At 34.9% G+C, this 16,046-nt stretch overlaps 1 protein-coding gene across 1 annotated transcript; it reads left to right on the forward strand.

The window, feature by feature from the left end:
* The first annotated feature begins 1,864 nt into the window (after positions 1-1,864).
* On the forward strand, positions 1,865-8,533 carry LOC8264502 (plastid division protein CDP1, chloroplastic). The gene is made up of 12 exons (XM_002514465.4): positions 1,865-2,256; positions 2,380-2,493; positions 2,570-2,707; positions 3,104-3,208; positions 3,304-3,426; positions 3,717-4,085; positions 4,215-4,310; positions 4,462-4,581; positions 5,952-6,017; positions 6,103-6,876; positions 7,479-7,669; positions 8,172-8,533. The coding sequence occupies exons 1-12, from the start codon at positions 1,990-1,992 to the stop codon at positions 8,254-8,256; spliced, it is 2,448 nt and encodes an 815-aa protein (XP_002514511.2). The 5' UTR covers positions 1,865-1,989; the 3' UTR covers positions 8,257-8,533.
* The last annotated feature ends 7,513 nt before the right edge of the window (positions 8,534-16,046 follow it).

Raw genomic sequence — 16,046 nt, forward strand, 5'->3', positions numbered from 1 at the left:
TTTAATTATCAAAATTTTTATTTTTTGGGTTGCTATTGTACCATTTAAATGTTAAATTTCTCCTTCATATTTTGGGTTGTTCATTTTATTTAAAGGTAGTGTGTTCAATTCATGCTCACTGCAAAAATTGATAATAATCATCTGAGAGTTCTTCTAGCTTAGTCGTATAAGACAACAACTAGTGAGTAGGGAGCGCCGGCGGACCCACTCCAACGATCAAGTTAGATAGAAAAAGAGAAAAAGTAGTAAGATTAGAGTTAGAATGAGTAACATAACTTTATCTTATCCATTATGTTCTTTATATATGAGAGCAAAGTAGAGTTTTAAGAAATCTTTTCTCTTCTTGGTCTAATCAAATGCTGCCACGTATTTTATAATTATTGCTTTGTCCATAAGCTGGGTCTATAGCTGAGCTATTAGATCTCTTAGGTGGGGTCTACTTTAATAGCTCTTTCTAGGTAATATATTGGTGGTGACACATATGGCGGTGCCACTTGATCTTTTACTTTTATAGCTCGATCTTTGTTCACGACCGATGTTAGTCTCTAAGGAGATCTATCGATCTTTTTTTAAAAGACCTATTATGAGTATGTATTCATTAACTTTCCATTTCTTACCTCTTATTGTTCAGTAATCTTAAAAGTCACAATCAAGTAAAGGCTTATCCATTATGAATAAATCTTCCCATTCATATCATCCATAAGAAATTCATCCATTTGTAGAAGAAATGACCGATATTCTAGTTGCATGTTCTATTAATTGAGAAAATTATACAACACTCCTTATCAAGTACAAATCATATCTTATGACACTTAGCAAGAAACCACAAAAAATAATATGCTTTTTTAGGAGAAGTCACGAATCTTTAATAGTGATAATAAAGTAATTTAGAAACAGATAAACAGAATGCTTTACAAAAATTTCATGAATATTCTTCCAGAACAAGTGCTTGGCGTTCTTGACCATCTCAATATTATACATATTTATGATCCATTATAGAATAAAAGAAGCTATTTCTGGTAGTAAGTTTCTAACTACAATCTTAAGTAATTAATAAGGGTAATAGAAAGAGAAAAATCACCTATAAAACAAAAAAAAAAAAAAAGAAAAAAAAAATAATATTTTGCAAAATGTGAATCATAAAAGAAACCCTTTTAAGTGGTTGCCCTCTCTTTTTGTTAACCCTCAAGTTCGTTTTTAATTTTGCCTCTTGGTTTTGACTAGACTAAGAAACCCACATCCTTACTTCCATTCCACATAAAAATTCCGGACAATTAGGGACATTGCTAATGTACGACTCCACCTCCACCTCCACCTCCACCTCCACCATGATTTGTTTTCCTTCAATACCACTATCATTCGTTTCAATTTTCTTCTATTAAACTTACTATTAGGGTTATGGGAGATAAAACATTAAGGTAACAAAGTTATTTGCCTAAGGTTTTTAAAGATATATCCTTTTTATAAAAAAGACTCTCTTATCATTTGCCACATAGCCATCCTTTAATCATCTATTTGGAAAATTTTATGTTTTCCAGAAATTGTTGAGGTGGAAATTTATTAACAATTTCGTTAGTGGTATCATATATAGTCCGTTAGAAAGAACGAATTGAAAGAAAAAAATTATAGGGACTAGTTAAAACCAAATTACACAATAGAGACTAAATGGAACAAAGTCAAATAATACGGACCAAATGATGGATTTTACCTAAAAAGGATAAAAAAATATCATAAAATGAAGACACCAAATTATTCTTTTTGGAAAAAAAAAGCCACGTGGTGGGCACATGCTAGCAAGCAAGTCGTTGTCATTGATAACAATGCAAGCAACCATGACCCAAAAGAAAAAATAAAAGAAAAAAAAAACAATAATAAAAGAAAAAAGAGAGCAACGGTAGGGAGACGCTGTAGTGTTGTGTGTATTGCAGAGGAAATGGGGAAAAAGCTCATCCAATCACCTGCAAATGCGTAAACAGTTGAACCTTAATAATGGCATTGGCTTATGCGAACAATCCAATACCGAGCTTTCCTTGTTGTCATTCCTGTCCAAATTCTCACAAACTCTCATTTCCTTTACGATTTTGCAATACAAGAATCGCCGTTTCCCTTTCTCTTCCACTTTCTCTTTCTATTTCTAGGGTTTTCGTCAACAGACATTTCTCCGTCACCCGATCCATTTTAAACGCCGCCGGTACTCGCATTCTCGACAATGCCCATGCCACCGCCACCGTCGAAATCCCTGTCACTTGTTACCAGGTAGGTCGTTACAGAAGAAACCTATCTCTCTAGAATTACATGTGAATTTTACTTGTTTGTTTGTTTGGTTTACTAATAAATAATAATAATGAGGGGGTGTGAAATGACGAAAATGTACGGCAGCTTATTGGAGTTGGTAATGAAGCAGAGAAAGATGAGATAGTGAAGTCAGTGATGCAATTAAAAAGTGGTGAGGTTGAAGAAGGTTATACAGTCGATGCTGCTGTGGCTCGTCAGGTACGTAATGTATTATTGTATACTTTGAGAAACTGAAATTGTTTATTTTCTGTAATATTTTGTTTTTGATTTGCAGAATCTTCTAATGGAAGTGAGAGATAAGCTTCTTTTTGAACCAGAATATGCTGGGAATGTGAGAGATAAAATCCCTCCTAAATCTTCTCTTCGAATTCCGTGGCCTTGGTTGCCTGCTGCTCTTTCTCTACTTCAAGAGGTACAATTTTAAACACTTGTTTGAATTAAGGAAAGTTTTTCACTTAGTCATTGGAATATCTGAAAATGCAACAGTTCTAATTGGTTGAATTCTCATATTTAGATGGATCATAATTGCTCGAATTCAATTCTTTAACCTTTGAAAGAAATGAAATCATATGAAAAAATGACATGATTTTGTTAGGACTCAGTTGAATTCAATGTTATTTATTTATTTAAACAAGGCGTAATAAAGATTTCAAATAGTCTAGCTGCAAAAATTTTCCATTTTTCGTGTGTCAATTGTTTCTTTCATCACTTCTCACATCAAATTTTATTTTGGTTAATTGTTATTGTATTCTCACCGTCCACTTTGGAGGAATGTAGATATAATTAGATGTATTTATCTCGAATCCAGGCTGGAGAAGAGAAGATAGTGCTGGATATTGGAAAAGAAGCTCTCCGTCATCCTGATTCTAAGCCATTTGTTCATGATATACTTCTATCTATGGCACTAGCAGAGGTAAGACAAGCTAGCTAAGAGGTGAGGAACTTGAAGTAATTTGCAGTAGCAGCTTTGTTATTCCTCCTTTTCTTATCATAGGTGCTTTCTTGAAGTGTGCAATTGCAAAGATTGGTTTTGAGAAGAATAAAGTCTCCCATGGATTCGAAGCCCTTGCTCGAGCTCAGTGTCTTCTTTGGAGTAAAAGCTCTCTTGGGAAGTTGGCATTGCTATCTGAGGTAATGTAATTCTGAGTTTTTTATTCTTCCTATCTGAACATGCTTGATTTGTTCTGCATAAGTTGTTTGTGCCATACGTGGAGGTTGTGAACTCATGGAAATTGGTCCAAGTTCTCTCATGCTCTTGTTTGTAAGAACAGGAGGACATAATTTTTCTAGTGGTCTATATTTTAGTGAAAGACAAGTCCATGAATGCATTTTGAGGGTGGACAGCAGAAAACTCATGTCACAAACTTATTTGTTGCCTTTTTTTAATTGTCTACTTTATCTTTAAAGTTCTTGGTTTTCAGATAGAAGAATCTCTGGAGGAGCTTGCACCTGCTTGCACATTGGAATTATTGGGGATGCCTCAATCTCCTGAAAATGCTGAGCGGAGACAAGGAGCAATTGCAGCCTTGCGTGAATTGCTCAGACAAGGCCTTGATGTGGAAACTTCATGCAGAGTTCAGGATTGGCCTTGCTTTTTGAGCCAAGCACTGCACAGGCTCATGGCTGTAGAAATAGTTGATCTTTTTCCTTGGGATGATTTAGCTGTCATGAGGAAGAATAAGAAATCACTTGAATCACAAAACCAAAGGATTGTTATCGACTTCAACTGTTTTTATGTGGCACTAATAGCTCATATTGCTGTTGGCTTTTCAAGCAAGCAAACAGAGTTGGTATAAATTGAAGATTGGATTTGTACTCTTCTTTTGTTTTGATTTCATGCTTATAGATGGTATATTTAGGTCCCATAAAGCTCTTTCTGTGTTAACTTTACTGATGCCAATTATATTGTCATTATGTAGATCAACAAAGCAAAAATTATGTGTGAATGTTTGATGACATCAGAAGGTATGGATCTAAAATTTGAGGAAGCTTTCTGCTCGTTTCTCCTTGGCGAGGTATACTTTCATTTGTATTGTTATATACATTTTGGGATTGGGATTCATAACTTATTTTTACTAATCTGCAGCATATATCTTTTTCTATTCCCATTACTCGCTTTACTCTTCTCTCATATGTAAAACTAAGAGAATTTTACAACTTGTTCAGGGTGACGAGGCCCAGGCTGTTGAAAAGCTTCATCAGCTAGAATTGAACTCCAATCCTGCTTCATGGAGTTTACTCCCAGGGAAGGAGATAAAAGATGGCTCTGGTGTAAAACCATCATTGGTATGTCTTTCTTATATGTTTGACTCATTAGTTGTCCATTGCACATGCATTTGAAGCAACTTTATATGGAGAGCTAAATTTCAAAGAGTTTGTATGTTTGCTGATAGTCTTCACCTCCTACAAAATTGGATTTATTGCATATAATATAAAATGTACTTTTATCATTTTTTGAATTTTATTTTTCTTGTTGTTTTCTTTGTCCGCATCAGATATCTTAAAAATGTTCTATTTATTGAAGCTTGAGATTCACTGGCCTCTCAGTTCCACCTCCTTATCATGCATCATAGACCACACATTAGAGAGCCTCCATCCCCTAATGACTTATCAATAGGATGATGGTTGCAATAAATAATTTTTTTGCCAAAGCCACCAGATTAGGCAGTTTCCTGGTCTAGTACCAACTGATGCAGTGAGATAGAGAAAGGAATAACAACTAATTCCTTGTGACAAGAACAAGTTTTGAAACCTGAGACAGTGAATTTGAAATCTTGGAGGTACTTGGTTTATTGATTGAATGAATGTAGAAATCTCAATGATTGCATATTTATGTGGAGACCAAGAGTCCAGCACATTGAGGAAATCATAAAGTAGTAGAAGTAACAAGAGTGATAAACCAGCTGGGAAAGGTAAATAGCATAAGTCCACAAAGAAATAGGAATATCCTAATAAGAATCATGAACCAACTTTCGAATTCTTAAATAGCATACTTCCATTATGCATCAGATTGTATTTAGACTAGTAAATGCAGTAGTATAGAAGGTTGAGCGAATTCAAATTCTATGCTATAATAAAGTGAGTGGGAGTCTTAGGATGATCGAAGAGGGGAACACTTGTTCTAAATTCTAACATTGTAGTAGAATAAGTTTCATTTCGAAGTTGTTTTCTCCTGTTACTGAAGACTCTTTATTATGATTGAATTATGGTGCTTATAACTAGTTTGGATATCATTGCATCCATAGTGTTTGAGTAAGCCTATTTGTGGAATGGACATTTTCTGAGTATGTTTCTTTATGGAACGAACTTTGGTTTGCTGTCTTTTAACAATATTTAACCCCATACTAGAGAAGGCTCATCAGAGCTTTTACTTAGGATAGATGAATGGATTCAATTAGACCGTTTAGTGGCACGCAGAGGGTTGCTTATGAAAATCCTGCTAATGAGTATGATATCTTCCTTCCTATTTTTGTTTACTACTGTCTTAATTGTCTGTTCATGGTTTAAATACAAAATAAAATAATGTAATTGGATTGCCACTGGATGATACTTGTGATCATGGTGCCGCGTGCCCCTTCAGAACTGTAATGGTTGCTTGATGCTTGTTTGAACTTTTGACACTTTCTCATGTCAGAGTGCATGCTGAAATTTACCAGGAAACATGGCTGAAGGATGCTGTGCTTGCTGTCTTTCCAGATACCAGAGATTGCTCCCCAGTGATGGTGAGACATGAATATGGATTATGAAAAAATAACAATACTTTTATGCTTAGTAGGACTTTTACCTTGAAAAAAAATGTTTCAACAGGTGAAGTTCTTTGGTGATGAAAAGAGAAGTCTGGGAAGCAAGAGAAGTAAAGTATCTTCACAAACCTTTCCTGCGCTAGACAAGAGACCATTGGCTGATATGGCTTTGAAACGAATGGATCATGGGAAATCTCTTTCGAATATGAACTCTACTCAACATCTTGGATCTGCTGTTAAGCAGTTGACTCCTACTGATTCGCAAAGCTCACTGATATTGGGGAAGAATGACAGTGGAGGCAATGCTAGCGAACCATCTGTTCAATTGAAAAGGAATCTTGGTGCACATCATAGTAGAGGTTGGCAAAGTTGGTTGACCAGTGTTGATGTGGTTGGAAAGACAACTTCTTTTGCGGTACTGGCATGTATTGTGATTTTAACCTTTAAGCTGTCTGGTATGAATTTAAGGAGGACAAGGATTGCATCTAAATTGTCGTCCAGAATGAACAGTTCCCTTGTATGCACAACAGATCTCTCTCCTAATTGCAATGCAGGGCCTGCGTACATAAGGGGAAGTGGCATTTCTGGAAGAATAAAGAATCTGCTCTCAATTATTAAAATGCAGTTTCAGAAACGGTCAGGTCTTAAAAAATTCAAGAGAGCAGGGCTTGCTGCTAATTCGTCATCTTGTATGACAACAGTATCTAGGAAGCAGATGCCTGCTGAAGAAGCTGAAGGACTCGTTAAGCAATGGCAAGCACTTAAAGCTGAAGCTCTGGGGCCCAGTCATCATGTAGATAGCCTCTCTGAAGTTCTTGATGAATCGATGCTAGCTCAGGTAAAACATATCAGTTGCCAACATATCATTTTGATATTTAAGTTGTCCATCTCATGATGTGTAGTAGTTGAGTGGATGGCTTTAAGAAGTGACTTTTTGGTTGGTGGTCTGATGATGATAAGCTACCAGTTCATGAACATTTTGTATTTAGATGTAAATATGCAATTAATTGTCATGGAGTTGTAACATTCTAAACCTGTAGGTTAAATAATGTGGCACTTGAGTGGTTGAATGCCATTTAGCTATTATGTTGCATGCTGCTGACCAAAATAACAGATATCGATAATAGTTTGAACCTTTAAGTGAAAATGGAAATTTTAAAGTGTGAAAATTTATCAACATGCTTGACATGTCATGAATGAAAAAAAAAATCAATATTAAGTTCCTGCAAAATTTTAATTGGTATTATTGAAATGGAGTCCTAATTCTTTCCATTATTTACCAAAAATTCAAATTCTGAAGCAGCTCCCTCCTTTGATGAGCACATGATGGAGGAAAACTTCATCACACTATAAATGTTGAGTTCCTACAATTTCTTTTTTCTTGAAGGTTCAAGCTGATAAAAATTCATTAACTTTGCTGGTTCTGGTTCTGATTCGCAGTGGCAAGCTTTGGGCAATGCTGCAAAAGCCAGGCCTTGTTATTGGAGATTCGTTTTGCTACAGCTGTCTGTATTGCAAGCTGACATTCTACTAGATGATTATGGTGTGGAAATGGCAGAAATTGAGGTTCTCCTTGAGGAAGCAGCTGAGCTTGTTGATGAATCTGAACATAAGAATCCAAACTATTATAGGTAAGCTCATAGTTTGCATATATTTTGTTGAATTTGATTGGTCAAGTGATTGTCTAATTGGAAAAAGAGAACTTTTAGTTAAAAAAAGTATGGAGAATGGAAGACACAGGAAAAACTGGTTAAGCATCTCATTGAATAGTTGAAATTTCTACATGTTTTGAAACTATTTTGAAGTGGACTGTAGCTTCTTAAAAGATTACTTTAATGCATTTTGGCATTCAAGTGTCTTAGATCCTCAATTATCTGAATGTGGTAGAAATTGTGTTGCCATGTTGTCTCAAGCATCAGCCACTTAAATTAGTTTCGGGATGTTAGGACGAGGGTGCAATATCTGTACCTCTGCAAGCATTCCTAAATAATTTTCGTATTCCTTCTCGCGCACGACTGCTTGAATATGTTGAAGTGAAAAATGCATCTCTGAAATCAAATTTGGAAATTAATATTGTTTCGACAGACTCTTGATAAATTCTATTTTAAAACTTGTGATATTGACTCAATGCAGCATCTACAAAATTCAATATGTTCTTAAAAGGCAAGGCGACGGATCATGGAAATTTTGTGGAAGTGACATTCGGACGACATTATGACAAAGCCAAGCCAAGATCTCGAGAGCACGACTCAACAATGATTTCTAATGTCCTGCTAACATATTTTTTTCTTCTTTCCTTTCTTCAATTTCCGTATATGGATTTTTTACTATTGTAAATTAATAGAGTTTTAGTGATTGCTCACATCTACTAGTGTGGTAGATCAAACAGCAAAGGGAATTCCATTTGCTGCCTGCTAAGGATAGGTAAGGAAATTAAATTGTTTCTGGTCCATTATTTTTTAAAATATCAAAGTTAGTTCAGATAGCGTCCACAACCAGAAGTACTATTTTCTGTTAATTGCTGTTGCTGTGTAGTTGATTGGATTTTTGGGATTGAATTTGGATAATGTTAAATGGCAAAGGATGTTGCAGCAGATGAAAGTGGCATTGTACTTAGCTCAGAAAGAGCTGCAAGGATGCATCGTAGTTATCGGAGTTAAACAAATTAGCAGAGAAAGATTGCTGACGAAAGGATAGGAAAAGACACTGATCCATCAAACAATTTACTAAAAAATATATTTCATTTATAAAACGATTTAAAATGCAAATGACTCTGTGTTTGGTATGTTACAATAACTATAAAATTCACTTTTACTGAAATGGATATTATGATTGGAATAAAATTTCAATGAGAAAATTCATAAGGAGAAAGGATATAAGAGAAAAATAAAAGAGAAGATATAATAAAATGGTAAAATAAAAAAGATGTATTTTGATATTCTTTTTAAAATATAATGAATCCTCAATTAATAATGATTAGGTAAGACGACATACAGCAAATCTCAATTTTTTCTTAGGCATCACTATTTGAGCCAAAAGACTCGTCTAAAAGGAGTTCTTTTAGCTAAAATCATTAGCTATCCAGGTACAAATGCGATTAACATAATAAAAAGAGACATAACGAAAAACAACTCAGGCTACAATATCTTCCACTATCATGTCCACATCAATTGGTAAAGGAGAAAGGCCGTTTACACCATCAATGATCACTTTAGCATTCCTTCAAATATGGAATCCCAAACTCCGACTTTTTTTGGCAAAAGAGACAGCTTCCCTCAAGGCAAGACTTTCAAGCAATGACGGGAAGAGCAGAAAAGGAAATGTTTTGCAACACAGAAAAGAAACTTATTGTCACTATTTCTTGCTATCATTCCAATTGCTCCCTATTTTACTTTGTATTAACTGCTGCACCAAAATTAAATTTTATGCATGGAGTAAATGGTGCGTGTAAAATGAATGACATAAGAAAGATAAATAAGAATGAAGAGAAATCTTGAGAAAAGATGAGAAGCTAATGATAGATTCACTAATATTTCAGTACATGACTTACTCATGAGCTGCTGCAACTATTAATAAGAAGAATGACAGCTCAGCTAAGGGAATAATGTAACCAACTAATACAAAACGATAAAAAGACAAATAATAGAATGGTGCAGAAAATGTGTAAGTATTATGCTAACAGAGTGTAACTAACTCCATTAATGGAATGAAGCCACGACAGCTAAAGGAATTGAGCTGGAAATTAAGCTGATAATTTCTTCCACATATCAATACTCCCTTTTTAAGCAACCTTGTCCACAAGGTTGAGGTTAGGAAACCTCTGCTCTAGATTATATAGAAATTCGCAGGTGGCCTCTTCAGGTAACAAGCATGTCCACTGAACAAGGACTTTAGTGGCAACTTGGTTTCCTCTCTTCACCATCTTCCAGTCCAAAATGGCCCTATAAGAGGAGAATCAATTACTGGAATATCTGTAGTTGATTGTGCTACAGTTGGAGTAGACCTCTTAAGCTGTGAAACATGGAAAACAAGATGTACTGAAGATACTAGTGCCAATTGTAGCTTATAAGCTACTACTCCTACCTAGTTAAGTATTAAATAAGGTCCATAGAACAATGTTGACAACTTATGAACCTTCTTGTGCACCATATTATGTAGGCCTATCGCTTGAGGAAAACCTAATCCCCAATCTGGATTTTCCTCTCAAACCTGTGCTTATCTACTAGTTGTTTCATCATGTGTTGAGACCTTTGCAAGTGATGCTTAACTACTTGTAAGCCCATTTCCTTGTCTGGCAGCACTTGATCTACTATTGCAATAGGAGAATATCCAGGAAAATAAGGAATGTGCAAAGGTGGAGGAATTCCATAGAAAACTTTAAAAGGGATAGTCTGAGTAGAGGTGTGGTAGTTGGTGTTATACCGCCATTCTGCTAGAGTCAACCATCTGAACTAATTAGAGGAATAGGAGCCAAACATACATCTCAAATATATGTCCAAGCATCGATTGACTATCTCAGTCTGCCCATTAGTCTATGGTGGTAAGAGGTAGACTTGCATAAAGAAACCCCTTGTAGTTTAAAGAGCTCATCCTAGAAAGAGCTCACAAAAATGGGATCTCTACCACTAACTATGGATCCACGTAGTCCATAGAGTTTGAAGATATTATCAAGGAATAATTGAGCTACTCTAGATGCAGAATAAGGGTGCTTCAGTCCCATATAGTGTGCATACTTGCTAAAATGATTAACTACTACTTGAATCACATCTTTACCATTAGACTTTAGGAGGCGCTTAATGAAATCTAGACTTATGTCAGTCTAAATCCCTTCAAGTATAGGCAAGGGCTATAACTTCATTAGCAGATACTACAAGACCTGATGTAATTCCTGATGTCCTTCTCAAGCCCTTTTTAATAGAATAAAATTTTCACCCTCTTGGTAGTTGCCTATACTAGAATTCCCTCCTAGTGAAGAGTCATGCATAAGTTGGATGAGCTTATGCTTAGGACTAGGGTCATTTCCAACAACCAATCCTCCCTTCCTTCTGAGTAATCCCCTAGCCTATATATAAGGCCCATATGTAATTCTACTTTGTTGCAAAGCAATGATGATAGTCTGAAGGTGTTGGTCAATTTTCCAACTAGCTTCTGTTTCAAGTAACAAACTAGAGCTTGTAGTAGAAACTATTAATGCTGCTAGCTCAAAATGATGTAACCTTGAGAGTGCATTAGCAACCACTTTTTCCATTCCTTAAGTTATTTTAAAATCATAGCCAAAACAAATTAGCAATGTACTTCTGTTGGTGTGTAGTTGTGATTATTTTGCTCTAGCAAGAATTTCAAACTATGATGATAAGTTTTAATAAGGAAGTGTGGGAGATGAGATAGTGATCCTACTTCCTAACAACATATACCACTGCCAATAGCTCCTTGTCATAAACAAAAAGTGAGAGGTTCCTAGAAGCCAATGCTTTGCTAATAAATGCTATAGGGTGTGACTCTTGCATAAGGACTGCCCCAATGCCACATCACAAGCATTTGTTTCTACTACAAATTGCTTGTCCAAGGATGGTAGTGCCATAATAGGAGCAGTAAATAGGGCCAATTTAAGATGATCAAAAGCTTTTTGAGCCTTAAGGGACCAAGTAAATGCATCATTCTTCAACAACTCAATTATTTGCTAATGGACCTATATTCCCTGATTAATCTTTTATAGTAACTAGAAAGACCAAGAAACCCCTTCTACTACTTAATAGTAGTTAGTGTTGGCCATTTGACAACTTCATCAAGTTTCTTAGTGTCTATAGATACACTAGTAGTTGAGATGTAGTGCCCTAAGTATTCCACAGGCTGACTCCTAAATGAACAAATAATCCTTTTGGAGAATAATTGATGTTCCTTTAACTTATCAAATACTAGTCGAAGATGTTGCACATGCTCCTCCAGACCCTTGCTATATATCAAAATGTCATAGAAAAACACTAACACAAACTTCCTGAAAAAAGGCTTGAATACACCATTCATAAGACTCTAGAAGGTTGAAGGTGCATTGATCATTCCAAAGGGCATGACCAAAAACTCATAATGGCCATCATGAGATCTGAATGCAGTCTTATACACATTTACAAGATTCATTTTGGCTTGGTGATACCCTAATCTCAAGTCAATTTTAAAAAAAATTGAAGCCCCATGAAATTCATCTAATAATTATTCAATGATAACTATTGGAAACCAGTTCTTCACAATGTTCTTGTTGATTTCTCTATAGTCAATACACATACGCCAACTGTTTTCTTTCTTTTTCACTAGTACAATTGGTGAAGAAAATGGATTGACACTAGGTCTGATGGCACCACTAGTTAGCAACTCTTGGATCATATGCTCTACTACTATTTTTTGAAAGGTTGAATGTTTGTAAGGTTTAATGTTGACTAGTTTAGTGCCTTCAATTAAGGGAATTTTATGGTCATGGGTCTATGAAGTGGTAGATCCTTAGGTTTATCAAAGATATAGGTATAGGTGTTAAGTAATTTGGATAGAGCAACAAGGAGTAATGGTTCTGCAGGTTGGGTTTGAGTTAATTGTTGGTGGTAGTTGTAATGAGAAGTTTGAGTGACTTGTATAGTATAAGCTATTTTAGAGAAGTTTATAAGGATTTGGTTCATGGTTTCTTTAGAGACTTGTTGGATTCTAGTGGTATTCATACCTTCTAGGTGTTGCTCAAACCCATGTAAGTTAAACTTCATCCTGAGTGTCTTAAAATTCCAACCTATATCACCAAGTGTCACCAACCATTGATGCCTAAAACCATTTCATATCTCCCTAAAGGCATCATCAAAAAGTTCGAGGTAAACTCAATTCCTTAAACCTTCTAAGAAAATGTTTGACATTTATATGCACAAAAAATATGATTACCATGTGCTACTGTAATGTCCACAGGATCTATTTCATTTAGCTTGCAACCTAACCCTTTAGCTAATGATAAATCTAAGAAGTTATGAGTAGTCCCTGAATCTATGAGAATGTGGATGGTTCTTTTCTTTGCAGTACCCTTAACTCTCATATTTTTATAAGGGTGCATGTGGACGGCGGTTTATGGACGTGCACCCAAGTGTCTTTAGCGACTACGGCATTGTAAGACTTTTCAACCTAATTGGAAACACACCAATTAATCATAGAGACTAGTGCAGAGAAAGAGAGTCATGACTCGATTAATTCTTCGAGTTGCATACTATATTTTATAAGGAAGTTAAAGATGGATCAGGAAGCCAATTTCCTTATTTGTATGTCCCTACTTTCACTTTTATTAGTTAACAACCCATTCCTTATAAATGCAACATAGTAATTTCTACACACTATGCACTACAACATGTGTGGTCCACCTAAGTCTAGCCCATTGTAGTTTTAGCCTAATTTCCCTATTTATGTGGTTAGCCTAAATTAACTATTCAATTATGTACAAAGAGGCTCACCTAGTCTAAGCCCAATTACAGATTATGCTTTAGTTACCAAGCATTTATCCTAAATAGGCTACATTTTACATGCCAATGCCTGATTTTATTTTTTAATCTAAGTGGGTTAATTCATTAATTAAACATGGCAAAGCTTACCTAAATCTAATGAATTTTATAATTTAATTCCAGTTTACTAACTTTTTTTTACCTGATAGGCTACAAGTTACATACAAAAATCTAAATTTTAGGCACAAGTCTATGTGGGTTCGTTCTAATTTGCAATCACATATCAATCAAATATTTATTCGCTAATTATTACAAATTACAGAGTACAAAAATAAATAAATAAAAGAAAAAAAGAAAGCAAGAAAATAATAAAATTACATCCCTTGTACAACTACTGATTAAAAATAAATGAAAATCAGTAAAAATAGGAGAGACGGCAAAAATAAATGATCCAGGGGTTGAACAGCTAATTAGCTGTAGAGCTTAGCCGGTCGGCTGTATAGCATTCCGGGTGGCAGATTTTAGTAGTTTTCAACTTTCAACATTTTTAAGCTCCAAAAATACCCATAAACATAACTACGTATAAAAAATATTAAAATAGTTAGGAAAATATTAAAATCAAATGCAATAAAGCAAGAAATAATCAAAATAGAAGGATTAAACCATAACATGTGAGAACAGATAATAACAAGGCAAATTGACCGCAATTTTAGCCGAATTGAAACAAAGATGAAATCTAACCTTTTATCATGCTAAATCAATTAATACTCATAATAATAATAAGAAGAAAACTAACGATCTTAAATATACTGATGATTAAAAGAACAAATTAGCTAAAATAGCCAAACTTATCACATGGAAAATGTAAATAAGGAAACTATACTAAGATATAATAGAACAACAGTTTCATAAAAAAAGTAGATACGAATATCAATAGAACTCAATCATGACAAACTTAGATTTAAGCATGTGAAACATAAAACAAATAATATTCCTCACATAAACCCTAAACATGTTATTAAGAACACAAAGAATATAGAATAGAAGAAAAGAATAGATGATGAAATGATTGAATTTAGGAAATCCTAAGGTAATCACCATATTGTATAAATCCTCGAGTCTCAGGAGTAAAGGAGGCGGTTAATCCAAAGATTAGGTAATGATTCAAATTGTTTGGTCGGTTAGTGTTTGCTTTCCAAAATATCAGTACGTTCAAAACTTACCAGTTATTCTATCTGTCAAGAATTGCCAACCCCTCTTTATCTTAGGATTTCCTTTTCTATTTATAGAGGAGTGGTAGAAACCCTAGAAGACATGATATACTCTCCATTAATTATCAATAATTCCAAGAATTATAGATAATTTAATTGACTTTATCAAAATATTTTTCTAATTGATAAATTTTGGCTTTTTAATAACTTGAGATAATATTGATAAAAGAAAATTAGATAATTATCAATAAAATCCCATCTACAAAGTCTATTTTGATGGTTATGAGTGTTTAAAATTGAAAAGACATCGAAAATGACTACAAAAACTAAGTTTTGAGCTGCCCGGCTTTATGTAGAGCCGGTAAACTCAGTGTACAGTTGATCGGCTTTATGTAGAGCCGGTAGACTCAGTGTACAGTTGATCGACTGTATGTAGAGCTGATTGGCTCTAAAGATTGGCATATTAGCAAAAGTTTGCAATTTAGCCCTCGAACTTGGCCATTTGAACAATTTTGACCAAAAACTTAATTTTTTAGTCATTTTACCCAATTTGATTTGGAACATAATATTTAGCTCAATTAATTATAACCCTAACTGGGATTTTGTCCTTTTTCCAACTCTGTGAGACTCGGGAGAAATATCAATTTTTATCATCGGGTTTTCTATAGTTCTCTCAATATCTATATCCGAAAAACATATATTGATAGTTTGCCTTCGCTTTGTTGAGATTTATATAAATGAACTTTAAATAACTTGAGATGAACTAGAAATACCAAGGATACGATAAAATGATATGTGATCTATAGAAGCTTTGCTCCATAGGCTTGTGACATCACGAAGACCACCCTCTAAGGTATATGTATGCAAAACTTCCTTCTGAATCTAATTTAGGGGCAATGCCTGTCACATCTTGAAGACCACCCTCGAAGATAAGTACATGCTTGATATAGAGACCACATGCACCACACCTTAAAGACCACTCTTCAAGAAAAATAAACATCTTGATTTTAGGACTACGCTTGTCACATCTTGAGGATCACCCTTCAAGATAAATTCTCGACTTGATTTAGGAACCACGCCCTTCTAGTTTAGGGACCACACCCTTCTGCATTAGGGACCACATCCGTCTAATTTAAGGACTACGCCCGTTATATCTTGACGACCACCCCTCAAGATAAATATAGTTGTGTGAGCTGTAGAAGCTATGCTTCGTAGGCCCGAGCTAGTGCAGACTTTCTGTTTGGCTTTGATTTAGGGAAAACACCTATTTTTTCAAAATTCTGGATGATGGACACTTATGCTGGTGGTTTTATTGAATATTCTTAGTTACCTTCCAC

The sequence above is a fragment of the Ricinus communis genome, chromosome 2, assembly GCF_019578655.1.
Source record: "Ricinus communis isolate WT05 ecotype wild-type chromosome 2, ASM1957865v1, whole genome shotgun sequence".
Taxonomy (NCBI): domain Eukaryota; kingdom Viridiplantae; phylum Streptophyta; class Magnoliopsida; order Malpighiales; family Euphorbiaceae; genus Ricinus; species Ricinus communis.